Here is a 22,122-nt window from a genome sequence, read left to right on the forward strand (position 1 = left end):
GCATATGATCCTCGTATATGTGGTGTTTATCTCCACATTGAATCCCTGGATTGCGGATGGGGTAAATTAGAAGAAATTAGAAGGCATTTATTGGATTTCAAAAAGTCAGGTAGCATTTAGATAATTACTGCATGCATGTTTAAAAATAGGAGGAGGAATAATTTATATATGTGATGTAGGAAAATTCATTATCGGTTACGCGCCTGTTTGGCATGAAAAGGAATATTACATTGGATGTGCCTGCAATGAGCTCTACGCCCCTCCGAGTGCTTACTTTTCATTGTATGGTTTAACCGCTGAAGCACAGTTTTGTGGAGGTAACTAAGAATGAATATGACACATGACATTATACATACATCAGTTAGTTATAATAATATATATGCATGTTGATTCTTGAAACCAATGTGGTGTACGTTTGTAAAGGTGTGTTTGAGAAACTAGGCGTGGAGCCACAAGTAAAGAGGATTGGTAAATATAAGAGTGCGGGTGATCAGATAACTCGCAAGAACATGTCTGAAGAAAACCGTGAGGTGCTTACTACAATGATAGATAATATCTATGAGAATTGGGTTGATAAGGTTTCTAAAGACAAAGGTGAAGTTCATTCGTTTGCTTGTGTATTCTGTATTACTCTTGTTGCATCAAAGTATGTAAATTACTATGTGATTTGTTTCTTTCTTTTACAGGAAAGAGTAAGGAAGAAATCGAGAATTTTATTAATGAAGGTGTTTACCAAATAAAGAAGTTGAAAGAAGATGGATGGATAACAGATATAAAGTATGAAGATCAGGTATATATATACAAATGAAATAAAACCTGTCTAATATCTTCAAAACGCCATTTTATAACCTTTCAGCTTTTAAGGTTACATCAATGTTGAGAACAAGATTGGGCATTGGAAAGAAGAAAATCTATATGAATTACCAGTGAGTATATATATATTTTTTATATTGTCTTTATTTGTTTCTCCAGAATTAGCATATTATTCGTGGTTTCAGGACATACTCAAAGGTTAGTAAATGGAGAATGGAGTGTCGGGTTATCAGGTGGAAAGGATCGAATAGCAGTAATTAGAGCTTCTGGTAGCATTAGTCGTGGTTTAGGTTCAGGCATCAACGCTGGCAAAATCTCTAAAAAGATACGTGATGTAGGAGGTATGTAAAACATTATATATATATATATATATATATATATATATATATATATATATATATATATATATATATATATATATATATATTTATATATATATATATATATATATTTATATATATATATATATGCTTCCTTTTTATCTTATAATTATTGTTTGAGACTCATGTTTATGGTCTTAAGTTTTTGTTTACTTTTCAGCTTCAAATAAATACAAGGCACTTATCATCCGAATTGATAGCCCTGGGGTGATGCTCTTGCCTCTGACTTGTAAGTGATTTTAACCTTTTGATACACTCATCCCGCAATGAATTAATTAATGGTATCCTTTTGTGCAGAATCTGGAGGGAAATTAAACTATTGGCTGAATCTAAGCCGGTAGTTGCATCAATGGTTAATGTGGCAGCTAGTGGAGGATACTATATGGCCATGGCAGCACAGACAATAGTCTCATAGTACCTTACTTTGACCGGTTCAATTGGTGTTGTCACAGGTCGGTTACATCGTCCTATAAACATTTTTCATAAATTGTAAACTATTTTGCTAGATCTTCCTAATAACTGTACCTGTTTTAGGTAAGTACAATTTTGGAAAACTTTTTGAAAGGATCGGTTTAAACAAGGAAATTGTTTCAAGGGGACGATTTGCTGAGCTGAACGCTGCTGACCAACGCCCATTCAGGTGATTTAGAAAGGGTTGATTTGGTTATGTTTTATAAAAATAAATATTGTTCTAAGCGTTTGCATATCTGTGTGCAGACCCGATGAAGAGAAACTATTTGCAGAATATGCTCAAAATGCTTATGAACACTTTCGTAACAAGGCAGCACTTTCAAGATCAATGAGTGTATGTAACTATTTTTTAAGCAATTTAGATAGTTACTGAGTATGAAATTAGCAGCCCAACAATGAGAATACAATTACAGGTGGATGAGATGGAGAAGGTAGCTCAAGGAAGGGTATGGATTGGTAACGATGCTGCTTCACGCGGTTTAGTTGACACGATTGGAGGGTTTTCGCGAGCAGTTGCTATAGCCAAACACAAGGCCAACATTCCTCAAAACAAAAAGGTTGTCTACTGAAACACTTCATTCTTTTTAGGTGTTGATTACGCGGGACAGGTTGGGTATCGGGTCAAAACGAGTCACTTTAATTAGGTCCCAAATAGGTTGTCGGAAATATGATTATAAGGTGAACTGATGCTGGAAATATGATTATAATAGTTACATTATGTAAGTAGTAACATATATATATATATATATATATATATATATATATATATATATCCTTTTTGAATTAAATGATTTAGGAGGCTTTATTAATTTTAAGTTCACTTTGAGTGACTTTATACCTATATTTTGATGTGTTTTTCCTCAATGGCGAACAACCACCGGTATATTTGTTATAACAATATTGTTGATTTGTTTCGATAGGTTACTCTGGTTGAGATGTCAAAATCATCATTCTCTTTACAAAAAATCCTTTTTAGCATGATGAGTTCAGCAATTGGGATCGACGCGGCACTAAAGCATGTGCAGAATGATTTTGCAATGTGTGGCGGGGTGCAAGCCCGTATGGACGGAATCAAGTTTAATGGGTCTGAAGGATCTTCATTTGGTTTGTTAAAAGATTACCTAGCTTCTCTTTGATGCTTATTCTATTGTTGTGTTGACATGAAAAATCATTGTAACTGACTAGTGCAAATCAGTGCATAGCCGTTGCAAATGTGTGAGAATAACGTTTTGAATCTGATTATTTATGGCACCCCTAATCAAACCAACAACACATCACTTACAATTTACTTACATAAATTTAGCAACAAAGACAACCACACTTTTGACAGTAAGTGTCTTAATTTGAGTTATATTAGTTTCTTTTAATCTCGAAAATTGGTGAACAATTTGAATTTTTATTGGTTAATATGGATGAAATTGTTAGTTATTTACTTGCTAAAATAACTATTATTTTATCAATTTATATTTATAAAAAGCTAGTAATACTACACGTACAAATAATGTTGCTTTCTAGCTATTATTGTGAAGGAACTTTTCTCAAATATTAAAATAGTTGGAAGACTTTTAGAAGATCTTCAAAGAACAAATACGTGAATTTGAGTTTTTAAAAGAATATTTATTTTATTATATGTGTGTAAAGAGAAATAGGTATGTGTTGGTAATTTTATGAGTCTCTCAACTTCCTTGACTACTTTAATTAGACTTTCACAGTACACGCCAACATGATCCCAAGTTTCATATAATTAAAACAAAATTATAAACATCCTCAATTCTTCTTTGAAATTATAATGTTTCTTCAAGCATTTTTTTCCTAAGCTTCAAGCCTAATATTCATGCGCCTTGCTTCATCTTCCTGTTGATGGAAAACACCAACCTCATCAACACTTTCATTCGGTTGTTCATCTATCACAATTGCATACGAGGAACTTAGAAAAACAAACATCAGCAAAAGGGTAACAAAGTAAATTCTTATAATGAACTAAAAGCATAATAAAGAAGCTACATATGTCATCTTTGCACTCTCATTGGGTAAACATGTAGTTCACCGGCTGGTGCTTTCTTATTAAGGACCTCTTATGCCAAAATAGGAGTGTGCATGTGCATTGCGGTGGGACACGTTAATTGCATTAAATGTATTATCAACAAAATCAAGTTGTGTTACCGGTAAAAGACAGACTTTAAATCGTTAATGAAATGGGTAAAAAGTTAAAATCCCAGAGAAGCTGGAACTTTATATAACAAACGAAAGCATACCTTGTTGTTCGGTATAGAAAACAGAACCCGAAATAAAATGTGATCCCTTCTAATTCTCACTAAACCTGCAACCAAAAGTTTGGTGCATCCATGTCGGCAAATCAAAACTACATTGTAGATTTGACTAAGTGTAAGTCAAATTGTAATTGTGCACTTTTAAATCAAACCAAGTAGTCAAAACTTCCAAACTACACCTAATCGTAAAGCTGACCCGTCACGAATTTGATGTATACTCGAGTTCCGATTACCAAAAACCCAATCCTAACCTATAAATGGCTTACTAAAATTCCCTAAATGCTCCTGATCAAAAAACAAATAATATACATCACACTCATAGTTTCAAGTTTTAGGGGCATTGATATATATGACATTCAATTTCTCTGGCACATTTGTCATGGATATTGTCCCTTTTTTCTAATCAAATTAGAATGTTAGCTAACACCTAAAGAAATTACCCATGATCGCTTTGATTATTTACTCTTGAGTAGCATTAGAAGGCAAATCTTAAGATTACAAACAACAAAAGTCAAAATAAGTTTGAGATGGTTTTACATTTTGACCTATTATAAAATGCAAACGGGTCGATGGTGGTTTCGTTTTATTTCTGAACCAAACAAAACGATAAGAAAATGAAGTTATTAGCCCAATCTAAAATAAAAACATTTTGACCCTTTAAAAATATGCTAATGGGTCGATTTGGGTTTATTTTTGGTAGTGCCGACCTAAGTAAACACGTTTTAACCCGATAAAAAATGAAGTACTTCCTTCACACGAAAAACAAAACCATTTTGACCCGGTCCGAAAGGATACTTTTTTAAAATGACCCGGGCTGAGCCTAATTTCTAAGAAAGAGTTTCTCATTCATGTTCTTTCGAACACTTATTAGAGCATATCAAAACAGTTTAGCATATCTGATTTAACATGCTATCTGTATAAAACAGAGTTAATGTTTCTTAAATAAATGACACAAATATCACTTTTAATGCAAAGAACCTCTAATACACAAAATAAAGACAATAATAACCTTATAGCCATCGAGTGCACTCTGCACTAACTGTGATATCTCCATGAAGACCTCTTGTTAAGTTACTGTTAATGGATATCAGTTAACATATTATAACAAGAGATTAGAACAGAAAATTGGGAGAAATAGACTTATATTTCACACATCGAACTATAACATACATTACATATTTATACTAGATGAAACTAATATAATAGTATACAAGTTGCAACATTATTGGAGACACTTGCAGAGATAACTTGCTGCTGTACTCTTTATCCAAACTTACACTCTATTATCCAAATTAGTCAATTTTTTTATATTATACTCTCCAATACTCCCCCTCAAGCTAGAGCATATATGTTAATCATGCCCAGCTTGTTACAAATATTGTTAATTTTGCTTCCGGGTAAGGCTTTGGTGAATACATCTGCTAGCTGATCTCCACTCCGTACGTGGGGGGTTTTAATTGTTCCATCCTCAAGTTTTTCTCAAGTAAAGTGACAATCACTTTCTATATGTTTGGTTCTTTCGTGGAATACTGGATTGTTTGCAATATGAATTGCTGCTTGGTTATCACACCATAGGTTCATTGGTTGTGTTTGCTTAAACCCAATTTCGCTGAGAAGATTCTGAACCCAGACTAGTTCACAAGTAGTCTGTGCCATAGCTCTATATTCTGATTCTGCACTTGAACGAGATACAACACTTTGTTTCTTGCTTTTCCAAGAGACCATATTACCTCCCACAAGAACACAATAGCCAGTGGTCGATCGCCTGCTTGTTGGGTCACCATTATAATCAGCATCAGTAAATCCTTCTATTGTATGATGACCATTGTTTTGATATAAGATTCGACGACCTGGTGCTCCCTTCAAATATCTAAGAATGTGGCACATAGCTTCCCAATGTGTGGTTCTAGGGAATGACATGAACTGGCTAACCACGCTTACAGGAAAAGCAATATCTGGCCCGGTAATAGTAAGATAGTTTAACTTACCAATGGTTCTTCTATACTTCTCGAGATTTGCCAAAAGATCTCCTTCATCTGCTTTCAACTTTGCATTTGGTATCATTGGTGCATCACAAGTCCTTGCTTCAATCATTCCAGCTTCTTTTAACATCTAAGCAATATTTTCGCTGATTTAAGCATATTCCCTTACTACAACGAGAGACTTCGATCCCTAGAAAGTATTTTAGTGTTCCTAAATCTTTGGTTTGAAATTGTGTTCCAAGGAAGCCTTTCAATTTCTTTATACCGATTTCATCATTCCCAGTGATTACTATATCATCTATGTATACTACTAGAAGAATGCACCCTGATTTTGAAGATTTAAAGAACACCGAGTGGTATATGAACTTCTCTTTAACCCAAATTCAGTAACCACGGTACTAAACTTTCCAAACCACGCACGAGGAGACTTTTTTAATCCATACAGAGATTTCTTTAATCTACACACTTTACATGACTCCCCCTGAGCAACAAACCCAGGTGGTTTAAATGATTTAGGAGGCTTTATTTATTTTAAGTTCACTTTGAGTGACTTTATACCTATATTATGATGTGTTTTTCCTCAATGGCGAACAACCACCGGTATATTTGTTATAACAATATTGTTGATTTGTTTCGATAGGTTACTAATCACGTGAAAATAACGTTAAAAGTGGCGGAAGGTTAATCAGGCATCATGTGGTGGCGTTGATAGCCGAAAGACAAGGGCACATGCACCAATCAGCCGGTGTCCCGATGATTGAGTGTTATGTGTCTTATGTCCAAGGCTTGATTCAAAACTACTATCGAGCCGGGGGTCTCACCGAAAGCAGCCTCTCTATCATAGGGATAGAGGTAAGGCTGTCTACATCTTACCCTCCTCAGACCCTACCATAGCATTGCTATTGGTGGGATATACTGAGTACGATGATGATGATGATGATGATGATGATGATGTTTCGATAGGTTACTCTGGTTGAGATGTCAAAATCATCATTCTCTTTACAAAAAATCCTTTTTAGCATGATGAGTTCAGCAATTGGGATCGACGCGGCACTAAAGCATGTGCAGAATGATTTTGCAATGTGTGGCGGGGTGCAAGCCCGTATGGACGGAATTAAGTTTAATGGATCCGAAGGTTCTTCATTTGGTTTGTTAAAAGATTACCTAGCTTCTCTTTGATGCTTATTCTATTGTTGTGTTGACATGAAAAATCATTGTAACTGACTAGTGCAAATCAGTGCATAGCCGTTGCAAATGTGTGAGAATAACGTTTTGAAACTGATTATTTATGGCATCCCTAATCAAGCCAACAAAAGATCACTTACAAGTTACAATTATTTACATAAATTTACCTTCTAACAACTTTCGGTCTTACTCTTAGAGCTTAGATAAAAGGTTGACGAATGTATTTAGGCCACTTGCTAATGTTGTACAAGTCTGATTTATGCTTGAAATCTATTCAATTTTCTAATGACTAAGTTACATATTAGAAACATAGTAAATCATAAGTTAATAAACTTTGAAAAAATTTGCTGTTCGAAAAAAAAATATAAACTTGAGAAAATATTGATCCTTTTATATATAACACAAACCGAACTACATCTGGATAATGGGTAAGCGAGCAACAAGCTGCGCCGCTATCCCCTTTTGAATCGCAAAGCCTATTCTACTAAATATAAATCCTTGGTTCCTCGGGCTCTGCGAGTCACTGTGGACCACCTTCTGCACCCGCTCCAAGAAGCGAACCGCCTCGGGAGCTAGGGATCCAAAAGTGTCGAAGGCAAATGGAATGAACACGTGCTGATTCTCCAAACACAATGTCTCATGCTTAGCAACCTTCCTAGACTCCGCTCTCAAAACCGTCTGTCCCGGTACGAAGCCAAAATAACCTGGTTTTTGTAGTAATTAGTTTATTATATACTCTTTGTGATACATAAATTTACATCCGACCCGACGTACACGTACACGTTTCTAAGTGATATGGACCCTTGACCGGTCGGCAACCACCTGCCATTGATCCGAACTACAAGTTTAATAGTTACAGCCCAACAGGTCAACAACCAATATAATTAATTAGATTAAACTAAATTATTTATTTGTATAAGATATAAGCCTATAACGTATTATATATTTTCTGTTTTATTAAAATAGTTCTTTACTTTTATATATATACTAGCTTTTAGCCCGCATGTTACGCGGGTTATTTTTAGTTTTTTTTTCAAATTATCACTACTAGAAAAAACGTCTTTAAAGGGTATAGATGACACGCAAATGTGTGTCAATGAAGCCCCTGTCATAAATTGAGTATAACACGCAATCTGCATGTCATATTTTATGACAAGCATTAATGACACTCATTTGTGACACTCGTTTATGACGCCAATATATGACAAGCATTTATGAGTGTCATTGTTTAGTTTTTTTTAATATATATATATATATATATGCATAATTACTAATATTTACATTAATGACACAAAAATAGCACCAAAACTATCCATTTCATTTCTTAATTAGACATCCAAGTCAAATATTACTAACATTTCCAAAGTTAACAAAAATTACGATAATATTCAATACCATACATCACTACCGAAAAATAAATTGTGTCGCATAACTCAAGCATTCTTCTCGAACTGCATCATAATCCGCACTCCATGTATTCGTCTTGGCCTCCCCCAACCTAAGATGCAAAATAAACAAAGAAAATGTTACAAAATTTGGCTTGGTGAAAATGAATTGGGTCAAAAACAAACCAATATAAACATAGTCAAACAAGTAAATTACACTTGAACTATAATTGACGTGTATTGAAGTCCTCCACGAACGATCACCTTCATGAAGTGAAGTTAAGACATAATAACCACACTCGATGCTTCCCGGCTGAGCCGGACACTACAAAATTACAAACAGTAAAATAATTAAAACATATAATTAAGCTTTCTAGTGATTTATAAACATGAATATAGTAGCCTTAATCAAGCTGTCCAGATTTTAAGCTTTTAACATGCCGTTAAAATACACAATAGCTTAACATAAGCTGTTCAAAACGAATCTAGTCAGGGCTATTTTTCATGGCGTTGACATGGGAAGGTCAAATGGGCCAGTTATTTAGTCAACACCAGTTACGGGCATAAAGCATGCATCTTACATGTATTTATTAGCCAAATGGTTAATTTCTTTGCATGCAACGCCGTTTGGTTAGAATACAGTAAAAACGAATAATGTTGATGCATTTTCTTTTTCGTTTAACCCACATATATATGATTAAAGCTTCAAGATTTACGAAAAACTAGAATTAACAATTAATTTTATGGATTTATCATCATAAAACTAAGATCTCTCACTAAAAAAAGCGGACTTTGATGCATTTTACCTGTTTTTTGTTTAATCCAAATACAGATGGTTAAAGCTTTAGCAATTGTAGGAAACTGAATTTATCAATTATTTATTTTTATATGCAAAAGGGTCTCTTGTTTCTAATATTTAATAGTACTTGATGTTATGTGTAATATTGTTAACCAGTATTTACTTGTTTAAATGTGAGTTTTAAAGTGTAATTTGTGTCTTGAAGATTCTGGAATACGATAAAAAGTTGATAAAGTTTTAAACCCGTTTGATTTCATTTTCTTCGGTTTTTGGTTTTCACAATGGGTTCCGTTTGGTTTTGGTTTTATCGGTTTTCCCTAGGGTGTAAATAAGGAAATCTTAAAACTTAAAACCGTTCAAGCTCAGCTCGTTTTGACTTGCGAGGGCTTGAGCTTGGCTCGTTTCGAGCTCTTCATCTAAAGCTCGAGCTCGGCTTGTGAGTTTTTTTTTCAGACTCAGGCTCAGCTTGTTTATTATTTTTTTAATTAATTATATGTATATTTTATTATTTTTATATATTTGGAGAAACTTTAAACGAACTTAAACCAGAAATTTAGTTTTGATAAAACATAATGCCAAACTGTCGGTTTCGAGTTGGGTTCGGTTATTTCGTTTCAGTTATGTCATTTATTTTAGTTGATCGGTTTTCTCCTCTTTGGACAATTGTGAAAGATTTTCTAGTTTTGATGCAGGACGTTAATCGAAAATGTATAATTTCTAAAAAGTTGAATTACCATTCTAACCTTGCAGGTTGTGAAGCAAGACAAAGAATCTTCAGAATTTCTTGCACTGCTGAGTTCATTGTAGCACCAAATCAATCAGAGGTCCTGCAATCTTTCATAATTTATTGTTTCTGCACCTTCAACAAAATTCCAAATAAAGATGGTAAAGAAAACATGAAGTGCCACCTTTTTTTACAGTTGATTGCAAGTCTTTTTTTTTTCCTTCTGATGGAACTCTTTGTAAATTGATTTGTAAGAATGGTTCCAAAGTTACTGCAGTTTTGCTGTTTTCATAAGTGACTGTTATAGATGTTACAAGATGTAACAATTAGATGGTTCACAGGATATTGGGTTAATCTGTTAGCAAAAAACAGTTGCTTAGGGATAGCCTACACCTGATTCATCTATCACAACATTATCAATTAATAACCAGACAAGTTTTTTAAGTACAACAATCCATGTGCAAGAGCAGCCCTAAAGATCTCTAATGCTATCATAGTAACACTTTAGCAGTCAAAGCAGTCCAATGTCTTTTAATCATTATCACAAATTAAAAAAAAATATTCCATATAATCAAGATCAACATTCAGATTTCAGCATTTAGAAAACAATAAATTCGGTTTTTGCAATCAATCTGTAACTTGAATTGAAAAAAAACATTAAACTAACAGTCCATCAAACCCTAGCCAATTAATAGTAGAACAAGATAAAATTGAAGGTATATACCTCATAATAGATGGAATCCTGCATATAATCCTTCAATAGACTGAAAATTTTACTTCAATCAACTCCTAATAAGCAAACCCCAGACTAGTGAACCCTAGCCGACTGAAAATTGAACGGGTCATGGTGTTGTAGCACCGTGGTGGACAGATGGCGTGTTGTAGCGTGGGACTGTTGGAGAAGATCAATGACCAAAGAACCCTAGATAGCGTTTGTGAGAGAATTGGGAGAAGATCGTGGGTCTGATTCACGGGAGATAAATATTGGGTAGGGTTCAATTTTTTATTAAGATTGAAAGATGACATGTATACATGACACTTATTTGAATTTATGACATTAGTTCAATGACACAAAAATAAGTGTCATAAATCTTCTAACTTTTTAAAAATATGACGTTTTTTTAATGACAAGCGCAAATGCGCGTCATAAATCACCGCGTGTCATTGTACGCATGTCATTGAAGACCTTTTTTCTAGCAGTGTATTGTAGATATATATTTTTCATGTATGATATGTTTAGGTATTAGAATGTAATTGATTTGATTCAATTAAATTCTTTATTTGTATGAGATATAAGCCTATAACGGGTTATGTATTTTCTGTTTTACTAAATAGTTATTTATATATTAAAAGAGGAAATTATAGTTTTGTTGATATTTGAGAATAGTTAAGTTTTTCTATTCAAACGTCATTTCTTTTAAATTAGATATGAAGGTTTTCTGTTTAACTGTCAGGTTATTCTATAAGGCAACCCGTAGTGGACGACCTTTTCCGGCGAATTATGAACGAAATGGGCGAGAACACAGCCCCCGACCCCCCACCCCCCCCCACCCCCGAAATGTGGGGCAATAGGAGGGGGCGCAATCTATTTGTCATCGCGTTGTTGTGGAAAATAATAATAATAAATTCATGTGACCGTTGAACGGTCACATTTGAAAAAAAAATCAATTAAAAACTTAATATAAATACCAAACCAATTCAACCTATTTTTCACCATATCATACACAAACTCAAATATAAATACCAAACTAATTCAACCATTTTCACCATTTCATACTTCTTCACATTTTCATTTCATTCTATCTCAAAATGGATTCCCCGGATACCCTGAACTCTTCCGAAATTTGGGATCAAGTAATTAAGGAGAGTCAGAGAATTTGTCAAGTGCAACAATGAGTGTTGGAGGAGACAAAAGAGGCCATAAGCGCAATGCGGGCCGTCGCCAATACGATAGTGACCGGCTCTACAAGCTCTTCGTTGCCACGTAGGCGATCGTATATCCATCGGGATTGTAGAAGCGAACAATCGTTTGATGAAGGACTACTTCAACGACACACCTACATTTAACGATGCTATGTTTTAACGTCGTTTTTGGATGTCTAAGCGTTTATTTTTGCGCATCGTGGGAGATTTGGAGCGAGAGTATACGTATTTTCAACAAAACCCGACGCAAGAGGATATTTAGGATTCACCGTCATCCAAAAGTGTACTTCGGCGCTACGCATCCTCGCGTACAGAAACACGACCGACATCAACGACGATTATTTAAAGATGGCTGAGAAAACGACGCGAGACTCGTTGGAGAATTTTTGCATCGGTAAAATTTAAACTGTTTACATTAATTACTGTTTTTAATATAAATATTTTTTAATAATTTGTATAGAAATAATACAATTATACGCTGGTCGTTATCTGAGGATTCAAACTTCAAACAACCTGACTCGCATATACGATGTACATGAAAACAAACATTTTTTTCCCAGCATTATCGGGAGTATAGATTGCATGCATTGGGAGTGGGGCAACTATCCAACTGCATGGCGAGGTCAATTCACTCGTGGTGACCATGGAGTACCAACGGTTAGTCTTCAAGCCATTTGTTCACACGACCTCTGGATTTGGTCGGCCTACTTCGGCTACGTTGGGTCCAACAACGACATAAACGTTCTCAATGCGTCCCCCGTGCTAGAGTATTACATTAGTCGTAGCATACCGATCTTACGTTATATGCCAATGATACCTTTTATCGTCACGGATACTATTTGGGAGATGAGATATATCCAGAGTACTCGATAATTGTCAAAACGTTTCAAGACCTGATCGAAGAAAAAAGAGAGTACTTTAAGAAGAAGCAAGAGTTCGCGCGAAAGGATATCGAGAGGTGTTTCGGGGTTTAAAAAAACGTTGGCATTATGTGAAAAACCCGTGTCGTGTATGGACGATGGCAAAAATGAATGATGCCATGTATACGTGTATCATATTGCATAATGATTTTAGAATACACGGGCAAAGCAATATGTCAACACTACATACCAAGAAGCGTTCCAAAATAGTTCCCTCAACCAACAGCAAAGCAACGAACGCAAAACATTCACGAGCTCACATCAAGTGAGATACATAACCAACTTAAGGCGGATTTGGTTCAACACGTGTGGGATAATCGTCCCGTTGAAGTAGAAGACGAGGACGAAGACGAGGAGGAAAACAAAGACGAAGATGAAGATGAAGGCGGTTATTGAATGCTTACAAGGTCCTCATGCCCAAGATTTTCTGACCGTTATCCCGATTGATGGCTTGGGCCAAAGCATGTCTGCGGTCGAGTATAGGGCCATTCTTAAGTACCGTTTGATGGTCTCAATGTACCCAGAAGACGAAACATGTCCGATCTGCCGTAAGGCTTGCCTGGATAAATTCAGAGAGCATGCGGTTCATTGCAAGGAGATGTCTGGGTTCAAATACTGACATGATTGGGTGCGGGACGTTCTTTGGGACATCTTAAGGCGAGCTGGGATATCAGCTAAAAAGGAAGCCCCCGTAAACTTCCTTACCACGGAAGGGAGATCCACTCTACGACCGGCAGATTTGCTCGTCTTTGGTTGGGCCGGGGGAAAACACGCTTGTGTTGACCTCACAAGGGTATCTCCTTTAGCTGGTTTGAGGGATAATGGGTTTGTAGCTGGGCAAGCAATGAAAAGGGCTGAAACGAAGAAGATGGAGAAACATGCTAAAGCCTGCGAAGAGAACCAGCATGTTTTTGTCCCTCTGACTTTTGATACCTTTGGCTCCTTGGTACCGGAAGCTATCTGTTTCCTAACCAGGGTCCAACGGGTTGTGCATAGCAATGTGTCGACTCCAAAGGGGCAGGGGTATGTCTTTAGCAGGTTAGGGTTTGCAATTCAGAAAGGGGTGGCGGCGCAACTTGTTGCCCGCCTACCTGCTATGTTGATGTAATATCTATGTTTCTACTTTAATTAAAAATTGACAAAATCTAATTACTCAACATTGTGTTATATTTTGTTCGGCGGGGGAAACTTGTTGCCCGCCTACCTGCTATGTTGATGTTATATTTTGCGATCTATTGTGTTTTTTATTTATTTTCTTCATTGTGTCTTATTTCTCGGTATTGTGTCTTTTCGTTGTTTTTTTGTTAACGAGAATGACGGGGGGAGCATATTAGTTTTTGTAATGTTTTTTTGTTTTTATTTATATATTGAGTTATGACTTTTTTAGGGTTATTTTTTTATGCCACAAATATTTTCTCACACTTCTCGTTTTTGTCCCTCTAATTTTAAACTTTTCCCTTTTATTCAAATGCCGTTTCTATTCAAATAGTTATTTACATATATTATTACAAGAAATCCTTTTAAATGTTGTTTCTTTTTATAAATTCTTATACATTTTGATTATCATATTATATTATAATATATATGTAGCTTGAAGTTGGACTTAGGGGGTGTTTGGGATTCCTTATTTTCATTAACTTATAACTTATAAACTTTTTAAAAAGTTAATAAGGGGTATAAGGTGTTTGGCAAACCATAAGGCCTTATAGATTTTAACTTTTGGACAAGACAAAATAAAAGGGTTTTGAAAAGTTAAGAATGTGTAACTTATTAACTTAATGGGTTTAAATTACCTATTAAACCTCTCTAACACTCAAAATCCATTACACTTCTTTTAAAAAAGAATGTCCTTTTTAGTCATTTTGGTTTCCCAAAACACATAAATTAATCCAAACATTTTTTTGAAAATTTCTTTTAAAAAATTCATAAGTTTATAAGTTCTTTTAGCAAAAAGTCATTTTTCACTTAAATAAACAATCCCAAACACACCCTTAAGGTGCTAGGGGCGTATGAAGATCATTGAGGTTAAGGTACTCGGGATGTTCCTTGATATTTTGAAACTATCTGATCAAACTAACCTATAACTTATATTTAACTGGTGCATATGGGTGCTACCCGAACTACAATACATACCCGATCATCTATCACCCTTCACTTTCCATTCTGTTTCCCATGCCTTGATTCAGCATTTCGAAGAACCGACCTAGGGATCGACGTTAGCGTAGCCGAAGAAGCCTTACTCGATCCCCGATCACACCCCCCCCCCCCCCCCCACACACACCCAAAATAATCATAACCCTTACGGGGAACCAATCTATGAGGGCTTGTTATCTCATACTTAAATCAAATCCATGGAGATTATGAATGAATTTTTTTTATCCAATTTTTATTAAAACTAAATGGAGATTTTATTGGGGTATTTACTAAAGATCAAAGCAAGGAAACTAATGGTGGTCCAAATACCATTATTATAACTTAACATTTAAGTTTAAACTTAAGGCCACATAATTTATCCATCCAAATCAAAGTCTTTTAAAAAAAAAACAAAAAACAAAACCAGTTGACTAGACTTGGACTTTTCTTAATTACAACCATTTTTAACGAACTTGATCACCACTACAGTACACTATTCAGTAATCACAAGCATGGGTTCAACAAGTAAGTATAATTAACTATATTGAAATAATAACAACAACAACAACAATAATAATAATAATAATAATCTCACACCAAAATTGATCATGATGATGATGTTTCAGACGACGGCAAATTCAAATCGAAATCGGATGTTAACGCCGATGAGTATCCTAGCGGTGAATTCGAGTACATATTAAGAAAAGAACAGGTAATGCAAAACTTGCTTTAGATACATAAAACTAAATTACATGTATATGAGATACAAAGAGAAATTCTAGGAGCCTATTTTAAGAATATAAAATAAACTACAATATTTGCAATTAAAAGATTTGGTGCTAGAATCAAGGAGGTTTTAATCTTGTGCTAGAATCATGGGAGCTTGATATTTGCGGTTCTCTAATATTCCCCCGCAAGATGGATGATCCGTAGGTGAGGCCAATCTTGGATAATAGCAATGTGAATCTGCGTCGAGGAAGCGGTTTGGTGAGGGCATCAGCCAATTGATCATTTCCAGCAATGTGTGTGACTCTGAGGGAGCCGGCTTGGACCTTTTCTCGAACAAAATGAAAATCCAAAGCAAGGTGTTTCATTCTTGAGTGAAAAACGGGATTTGCCGAGTACATTGTGGCGCTTAAGTTGTCACAATATATTGTGGGTATAGCTTGTGATGAGTACCCAAGTTCTGTGAGTAGAGATTGTACCCATTGGACCTCAGTGGTCGTTGATGCGATGGCTCGAAATTCTGCTTCCGTTGAGCTTCGGGCCAAGGTACTTTGTTTCTTGGAGCTCCATGATATTGGGTTGGAGCCTAAGTAAACAATATAACCCGTTGTGCTTTTATAGGTATCTTTATCTCCTGCCCAGTCGGCATCAGAAAAGGCATGGAGACTAAGGGGAGATTTTGAGCGAAGAAAAATACCGTGGTGTATGGTACCTTTTAAGTATCGTAAAAGGCGTTTTAAAGCAGACCAGTGAATGGTTGATGGAGCATGCATAAATTGTGATAGGCGGTTGACCGTAAAAGAGATGTCCGGTCTAGTGAGAGAGAGATATTGCAATGCACCGACAAAGGTACGATATTCAGTTGGGGAAGGATGTCGGGTGCCCACCATGTGAGGTGAGGGGTTCAAAATAAGTAATAGGTGTTGATATAGGTTTGCAATCACTCATATTGGCTCTTTTTAAAATATCTTGAATATACTTTTGTTGGGAAAGAAGAATGCCATGGGTTTGTGGAATAACTTCGATGCCAAGAAAGTAGGATAAAGGACCGAGGTCTTTGAGAGAAAACTTGTTGGATAATAGATGGATGAAACGATCTAGAAGTGTAGCAGAAGGAACAGTAATGATAATATCATCTACATAAACAAGAACATAGATATGGGACTGACCATTACGAAGAGTAAAGAGGGAAGAATCTGAAATGGTGGGTTTAAAACCTAGAGAAAGAAGATATGATTTTAACTCGTCATACCAAGCACGAGAGGCTTGACGAAGCCCATATATCGCTTTATTTAATTTGCATACATGGGTAGGCAGATTGGGGTCTATATAGCCCGGAGGTTGAGCCATATAAACGTCTTCATTTAAAGTACCTTGTAAAAAAGCATTATTGATATCTAACTGTCTAAGGGACCAATTTTGTGAGACGGCAAGAGATAAAACAAGAAGAAGTGTAGCGGGCTTTATTACTGGGCTGAAAGTTTCCACGTAGTCTATGCCAGGTCTTTGGGTAAAACCTTTTGCGACTAAGCGGGCTTTAAGACGATCGACGGACCCATCAGGTTTGTATTTGGTCCGATAAACCCATTTGCAACCTACAAGGTTTGACGCTTGTGTAGAAGGAACAAGTGACCAAGTTTGGTTACGTTGAAGTGCGTCAAATTCGTCTTGCATGGCTTTGCGCCACGAAGGATGTTTTAACGCATGGGCTATGGTGGGAGGTTCAAGTGGTGAGGAAGGAGAATTGGTTTTGGATTTTGGCGTGTTGATGGGTTATTAGTAGGAGGAGGTTGGTCATTTGAAGAGTGGGATGTTGAGTTTGAAGTTGTGGATTGAGCTGTAACAGGGGCTGGGTTTCTGTTGGGTGGGTTGAGGAATTTGAATCTGTGAATGAACTTGTAACAGAATGTTGGGCTTTTGTTTGTTGAGTTGGGAAGGTGTCAGTAAGTGGAACACGTGTTTGTTTAGTAGTTGGGTTAATAGTTTAAGCTTGGGTTGGAAGTTGATGCATTTAATTGGGTACTGGATGTGGAATTTGTGTAGAAGTGTTTATAGTGGGCTGATTGGGTTGGTTGATATTGGAGATAGGGAAGGAAATTGGTGTCCAAGCCGAAAGGTCAAGAGGTTCTGTAGTAGTATTTGATAGTTTTTCAAAAGGAAACTCTTGTTCTAAGAAAACAACATGCCTTGAGGAATAAATTTTAAAAGTGATTGGATCAAGTGCATAGTATGCACTTTGATTTGATGAGTATCCAACAAAGATACACGGGGTTGATCTTGAGTGTAATTTATGCGGAGAGTAAGGGCGTAGCCACGGGTAGCATAAGCAGCCGAAAGATCTTAATTTTTTGTAATTGGGTATCTTGTTGAACAAATGTTGAAATGGAGAAATATTTTGAAGAGTGGGGGTGGGTAGCCTATTAATGAGATATGCAGCCGTGGTGAAGGCGAATGGCCAAAAGTTGACAGGTAGTTTAGCATGAGAAAGAAGGGCCAAGCCGGTTTCAACAATATGCCGGTGACGTCGTTCGGCATATCCATTGTGTTCGGGAGTGTGGGGTGGTGAGGTTAGGTGAGATATGCCACATGATGATAAATGTGGAAGAAGTTTAATGTATTCCCCTCCATTATCAGATAACAATTGTTTGATTTGTTTCTGAAAATAATTTTCAACCAACTTTTGAAAATGTATGAAAGTGGTAAGTGAATCGGATTTTCGTTTTAATGGGTAGAACCATATATATTTGGTATAATGATCCACAAATATGATATAGTATTTGTAATTATCAAATGATTCAACCGGCGAGCACCATACATCAGAAAAAATTAGATCTAATGGGGCATTAGACGAAAGAGAAGAAGTGGAGAATGGTAATCGATGACTTTTATTTATAAGACATGAATTGCAGTTTTCATGAGATCTAGAATTGAAGGAAATGAGTGAAGATAATGACTTAAAAACTTTATCATTTGGATGGCCAAGTCGTCGATGCCAAGTAATGGATGAAGTCGGTTGGGACATGTAAACCGAAGGTTTGTGAGTCGGAGGCGCTAGAGAAGAACGTAACTCATACATTCCTTGAGTTGCTGTGCCTTGGAGAAGCGGAATGTTCGATGCTCGGTCCTTAATAACAAAGACCGTTGAATAAAATTTGATTGAAAAATTATTGTCTTGGCATAGATGAGATATAGATATGATATTACGGAGTTCTTTGTTTGGCCATTGTTGACTGGTAGGGATGAGGAGGGAACATTGATGTTATGTTTGGTATGAGGCATGATGGGATGAATTGCTGTTTCGTTTTTGGGGAAGAAACAGGAAGAAGCAAAGAAAGAAAAAAATATATATATATGATTGTTGGCTGTTTATGGTGAGGTTGTAGTGGGATGGGAAGAATTTTAGGTTTACTTGAGCAAGGCTCTTGATACCATATTAAGAAAATGACAGGTAATGCAAAACTTGCTTTAGATACATAAAACTAAATTACATATATATGAGATACAAAGAGAAATTCTAGGAGCCTATTTTAAGAATATAAAATAAACTACAATATTTGCAATTAAAAGATTTGGTGCTAGAATCAAGGAGGTTTTAATCTTGTGCTAGAATCATGGGAGCTTGATATTTGCGGTTCCCTAATAGTACAAAGCTCCAGGCGTGTGGAGGAGACTAGCGGTCAACCTACGCATGATAATTGCTTATCCATGGCTTACGGTTCGCAACCGCAGTCTATTGAATATCAAATTGCGCGGGAAGGTTTCATTATTTCTTTCGAGTCTTTTCTTCTTAGTAATTATAATAATAATGCGCACAATTCGGTTTGGGTCGGTTTTGGGCTAAAATTTACCAAAAACAGAAACCTCAGCTTTTGAAATTTTAAAAATAGTTCAGTTTCGGTTCGGTTTTTGGAAAACCCATAACCGGATCCAATAACAGAAATCAGTTCGGGTATTTCGTTTATTATGTCAGATTTTGGTTTGGTTCATTTAATGGATCAGTTACTAATCGAAACCAAACTTGGGTCAAAATTTTAAGCTTAACATAGTGCGCGCCACCCAACTTGTTGCTTAGAATACATGAAATGGATGTATAACTATTAAACACGAAACACAAAAAATGGAGGTATAAAGCATAACGGATGTATAAAATCTAGTATTATATGAAAATATGAAGGGTTCGGTTTCGGTTAACCAAGAGTACATAAAAAAAACGTAACCAATTTTGCCATATAAGTTTGAAAGTTTTGAGCTGTAATTCTTTTGATTGAAATAATATACTTGGGCCTAAATTGTTTTGTTAATTAATAACTAATTGACTATTACACATTTAGGATAAAATATTTGCGTTATATATATATATATATATATATATATATATATATATATATATTACATTATTATAAACTAGTTACATTAGAATAAAATGAAAATCTATAAAGTTGGTTTGGCTTTTGTTTCGGTTCATTTTTGTCGGTTTCATGCACACCCCTAATTTAAATATGCGAAATTCAGATATCTGATCAGTTGAAGAGTCGTTTCTCTTCTGGTTTATCCCTACCAAAGCTATGTGAAAACTTGATCAAGGCAGCATATGATCCTCATATATGTGGTGTTTATCTCCACATTGAAACCCTGAGTTGTGGCTGGGGTAAAATTGAAGAGATTAGAAAGCACATATTGGATTTTAGGAAGTCAGGTAGATTATATACAATCACTTTTATATGGTTTAATTTTTGTTTCTGAGCATTTTTAATATTAGCTTTGTGTAATAAAGGGTGTGACTATTTGATTTCTCGTGCAGTTAGGCTTATATTCATTTTTCTGTAGGATATGGAGGGAAATTAAACTATTGGCTGAATCTAAGCCGGTCGTTGCGTCAATGGTTGACATGGCAGCTAGTGGAGGATACTACATGGCCATGGCAGCACATGCTATAGTCTCTGAGAATCTTACTTTGACCGGTTCAATTGGTGTTGTCGCAGGTCCATTCCATTACAATATCCTGCAATTATTTTCCTTTTAGAGTTAAGTTTTAAATTCTGACTAAGTTTGTTGCAGCTAAGTTAAATTTCGGGAAACTGTATGAAAAGATTGGTTTCAACAAAGAAATTATATCAAAGGGACAGTATGCTGAGCTGTATGCTGCTGACCGGCCATTCAGGTGAGATGATTCTTGACCATAATAAACAATTTTGTAGTTTTTTTTTCTCTTAATAATCCTAACAACTTTACAAATCTCCGTTCAGACCTGATGAAGAGAAACTGTTTGCAGAACGTGCGGAGAATATATATAAAGTGTTTCGTGACAAAGCAGCCTCTTCAAGATCAATGAGTGTATGTGGTAACTTTAGTATATAGTTTATTATTATTATTATTATTATTATTATTATTATTATTATTATTATTATTATTATTATTATTATTTTATTTTACACAATTACCAACGAAGTGGTGACGAGTGCAGGTGGATAAGATGGAGGAGATTGCCCAAGGGAGGGTATGGAGTGGTAGTGATGCTGCTTCGTGTGGTTTAGTTGATGCGATTGGAGGGTTTTCGCGGGCTGTTGCAATAGCCAAACACAAGGCCAGCATTCCTCACAGCAAAAAGGTTTGTTTCATTGTGCTCTCTGTTTGCTCTATATGTTCGTCAAGTTTGAACTATTTCATTTTTCACATGACGGAGAGAGTGTAACATGTGGGTCGGGACGGGCTGGTGACGGGCCAAAACGGGCTCAGGTGAAAATAGGTTCTGAACAAATTGGTTTTGGGTCAAAACGGGCACTTTTATAAAGATGCCAGTTTGGTTTATATCAAAACATTTTAGAAGAAAAAGTATTAAAATAGGTTCACCCGTTTATATTTTTATGGCGGCTAGTGGCGACGGGTGAAGGTGTCGGTTTAGGTGGTGGTGGCCTTGCGGTGGTGCCGGCAGCAGCAGGCGATGGGGTGCCATCTGTGATGGCGCTGGAGTCGACGGTGAATAAGGAGGCAGCGGTGCTCGTGGTGGTGATGGCGGCGACACTTAGGTAGTGGCAAGAAACAATAGTCGTGGGTGGTGTTGACCCATTTAGGCCTGTTTTAAATTTGCAATATAAAAGTGTCCTGTTTTGACCTTTTATATAATTTGACTAGACCAAAATTGACACGTATAGTTTGAGTGGACCCCACGTTAATCCGTATGCAAAGAATCTTTACCGAAATCGACCCATTTTCGAAGAAAGGGTCATGATTGTTGCCTCTATCCAATGGATTTGTAACTTGAACTAGTTCTAATCTCACACAGGTCCATTTAACACTAGTCATTTTTAAGGGCCAGTCAAAACGCGCTGGGTTGACCTGGCAACACTTTTTTTTTTCCTGAGTTTACAGATTACTGATGTGTTACTAAAAATAATTATTTACTTTATTAGA

At 36.0% G+C, this 22,122-nt stretch overlaps 1 protein-coding gene and 1 long non-coding RNA gene across 2 annotated transcripts in view; both read left to right on the plus strand.

Moving 5' to 3' along the window:
- Positions 1–20,461, plus strand: part of LOC143584797 (uncharacterized) — a 65,691-nt gene extending 45,230 nt beyond the window's left edge. Inside the window, exons 2-3 of the long non-coding RNA XR_013144425.1 lie at positions 19,362–19,468; positions 20,224–20,461. This is a non-coding gene — a long non-coding RNA (uncharacterized LOC143584797). The remainder of the gene's footprint in view (positions 1–19,361; positions 19,469–20,223) is intronic.
- The window catches only part of LOC143584785 (serine protease SPPA, chloroplastic-like), an 80,114-nt gene that overhangs the window by 57,363 nt on the left and 629 nt on the right, over positions 1–22,122 (plus strand). Inside the window, exons 2-4 of the mRNA XM_077066754.1 lie at positions 20,770–20,872; positions 20,958–21,045; positions 21,176–21,319. Coding sequence (XP_076922869.1) covers positions 20,770–20,872; positions 20,958–21,045; positions 21,176–21,319 — 335 coding nt within the window. The remainder of the gene's footprint in view (positions 1–20,769; positions 20,873–20,957; positions 21,046–21,175; positions 21,320–22,122) is intronic.

This window comes from Bidens hawaiensis, unplaced genomic scaffold (assembly GCF_021521415.1).
Source record: "Bidens hawaiensis isolate Kalapana, Puna unplaced genomic scaffold, B.hawaiensis_p1.1 tig00001521_1, whole genome shotgun sequence".
NCBI classification, from domain to species: Eukaryota; Viridiplantae; Streptophyta; class Magnoliopsida; order Asterales; family Asteraceae; genus Bidens; species Bidens hawaiensis.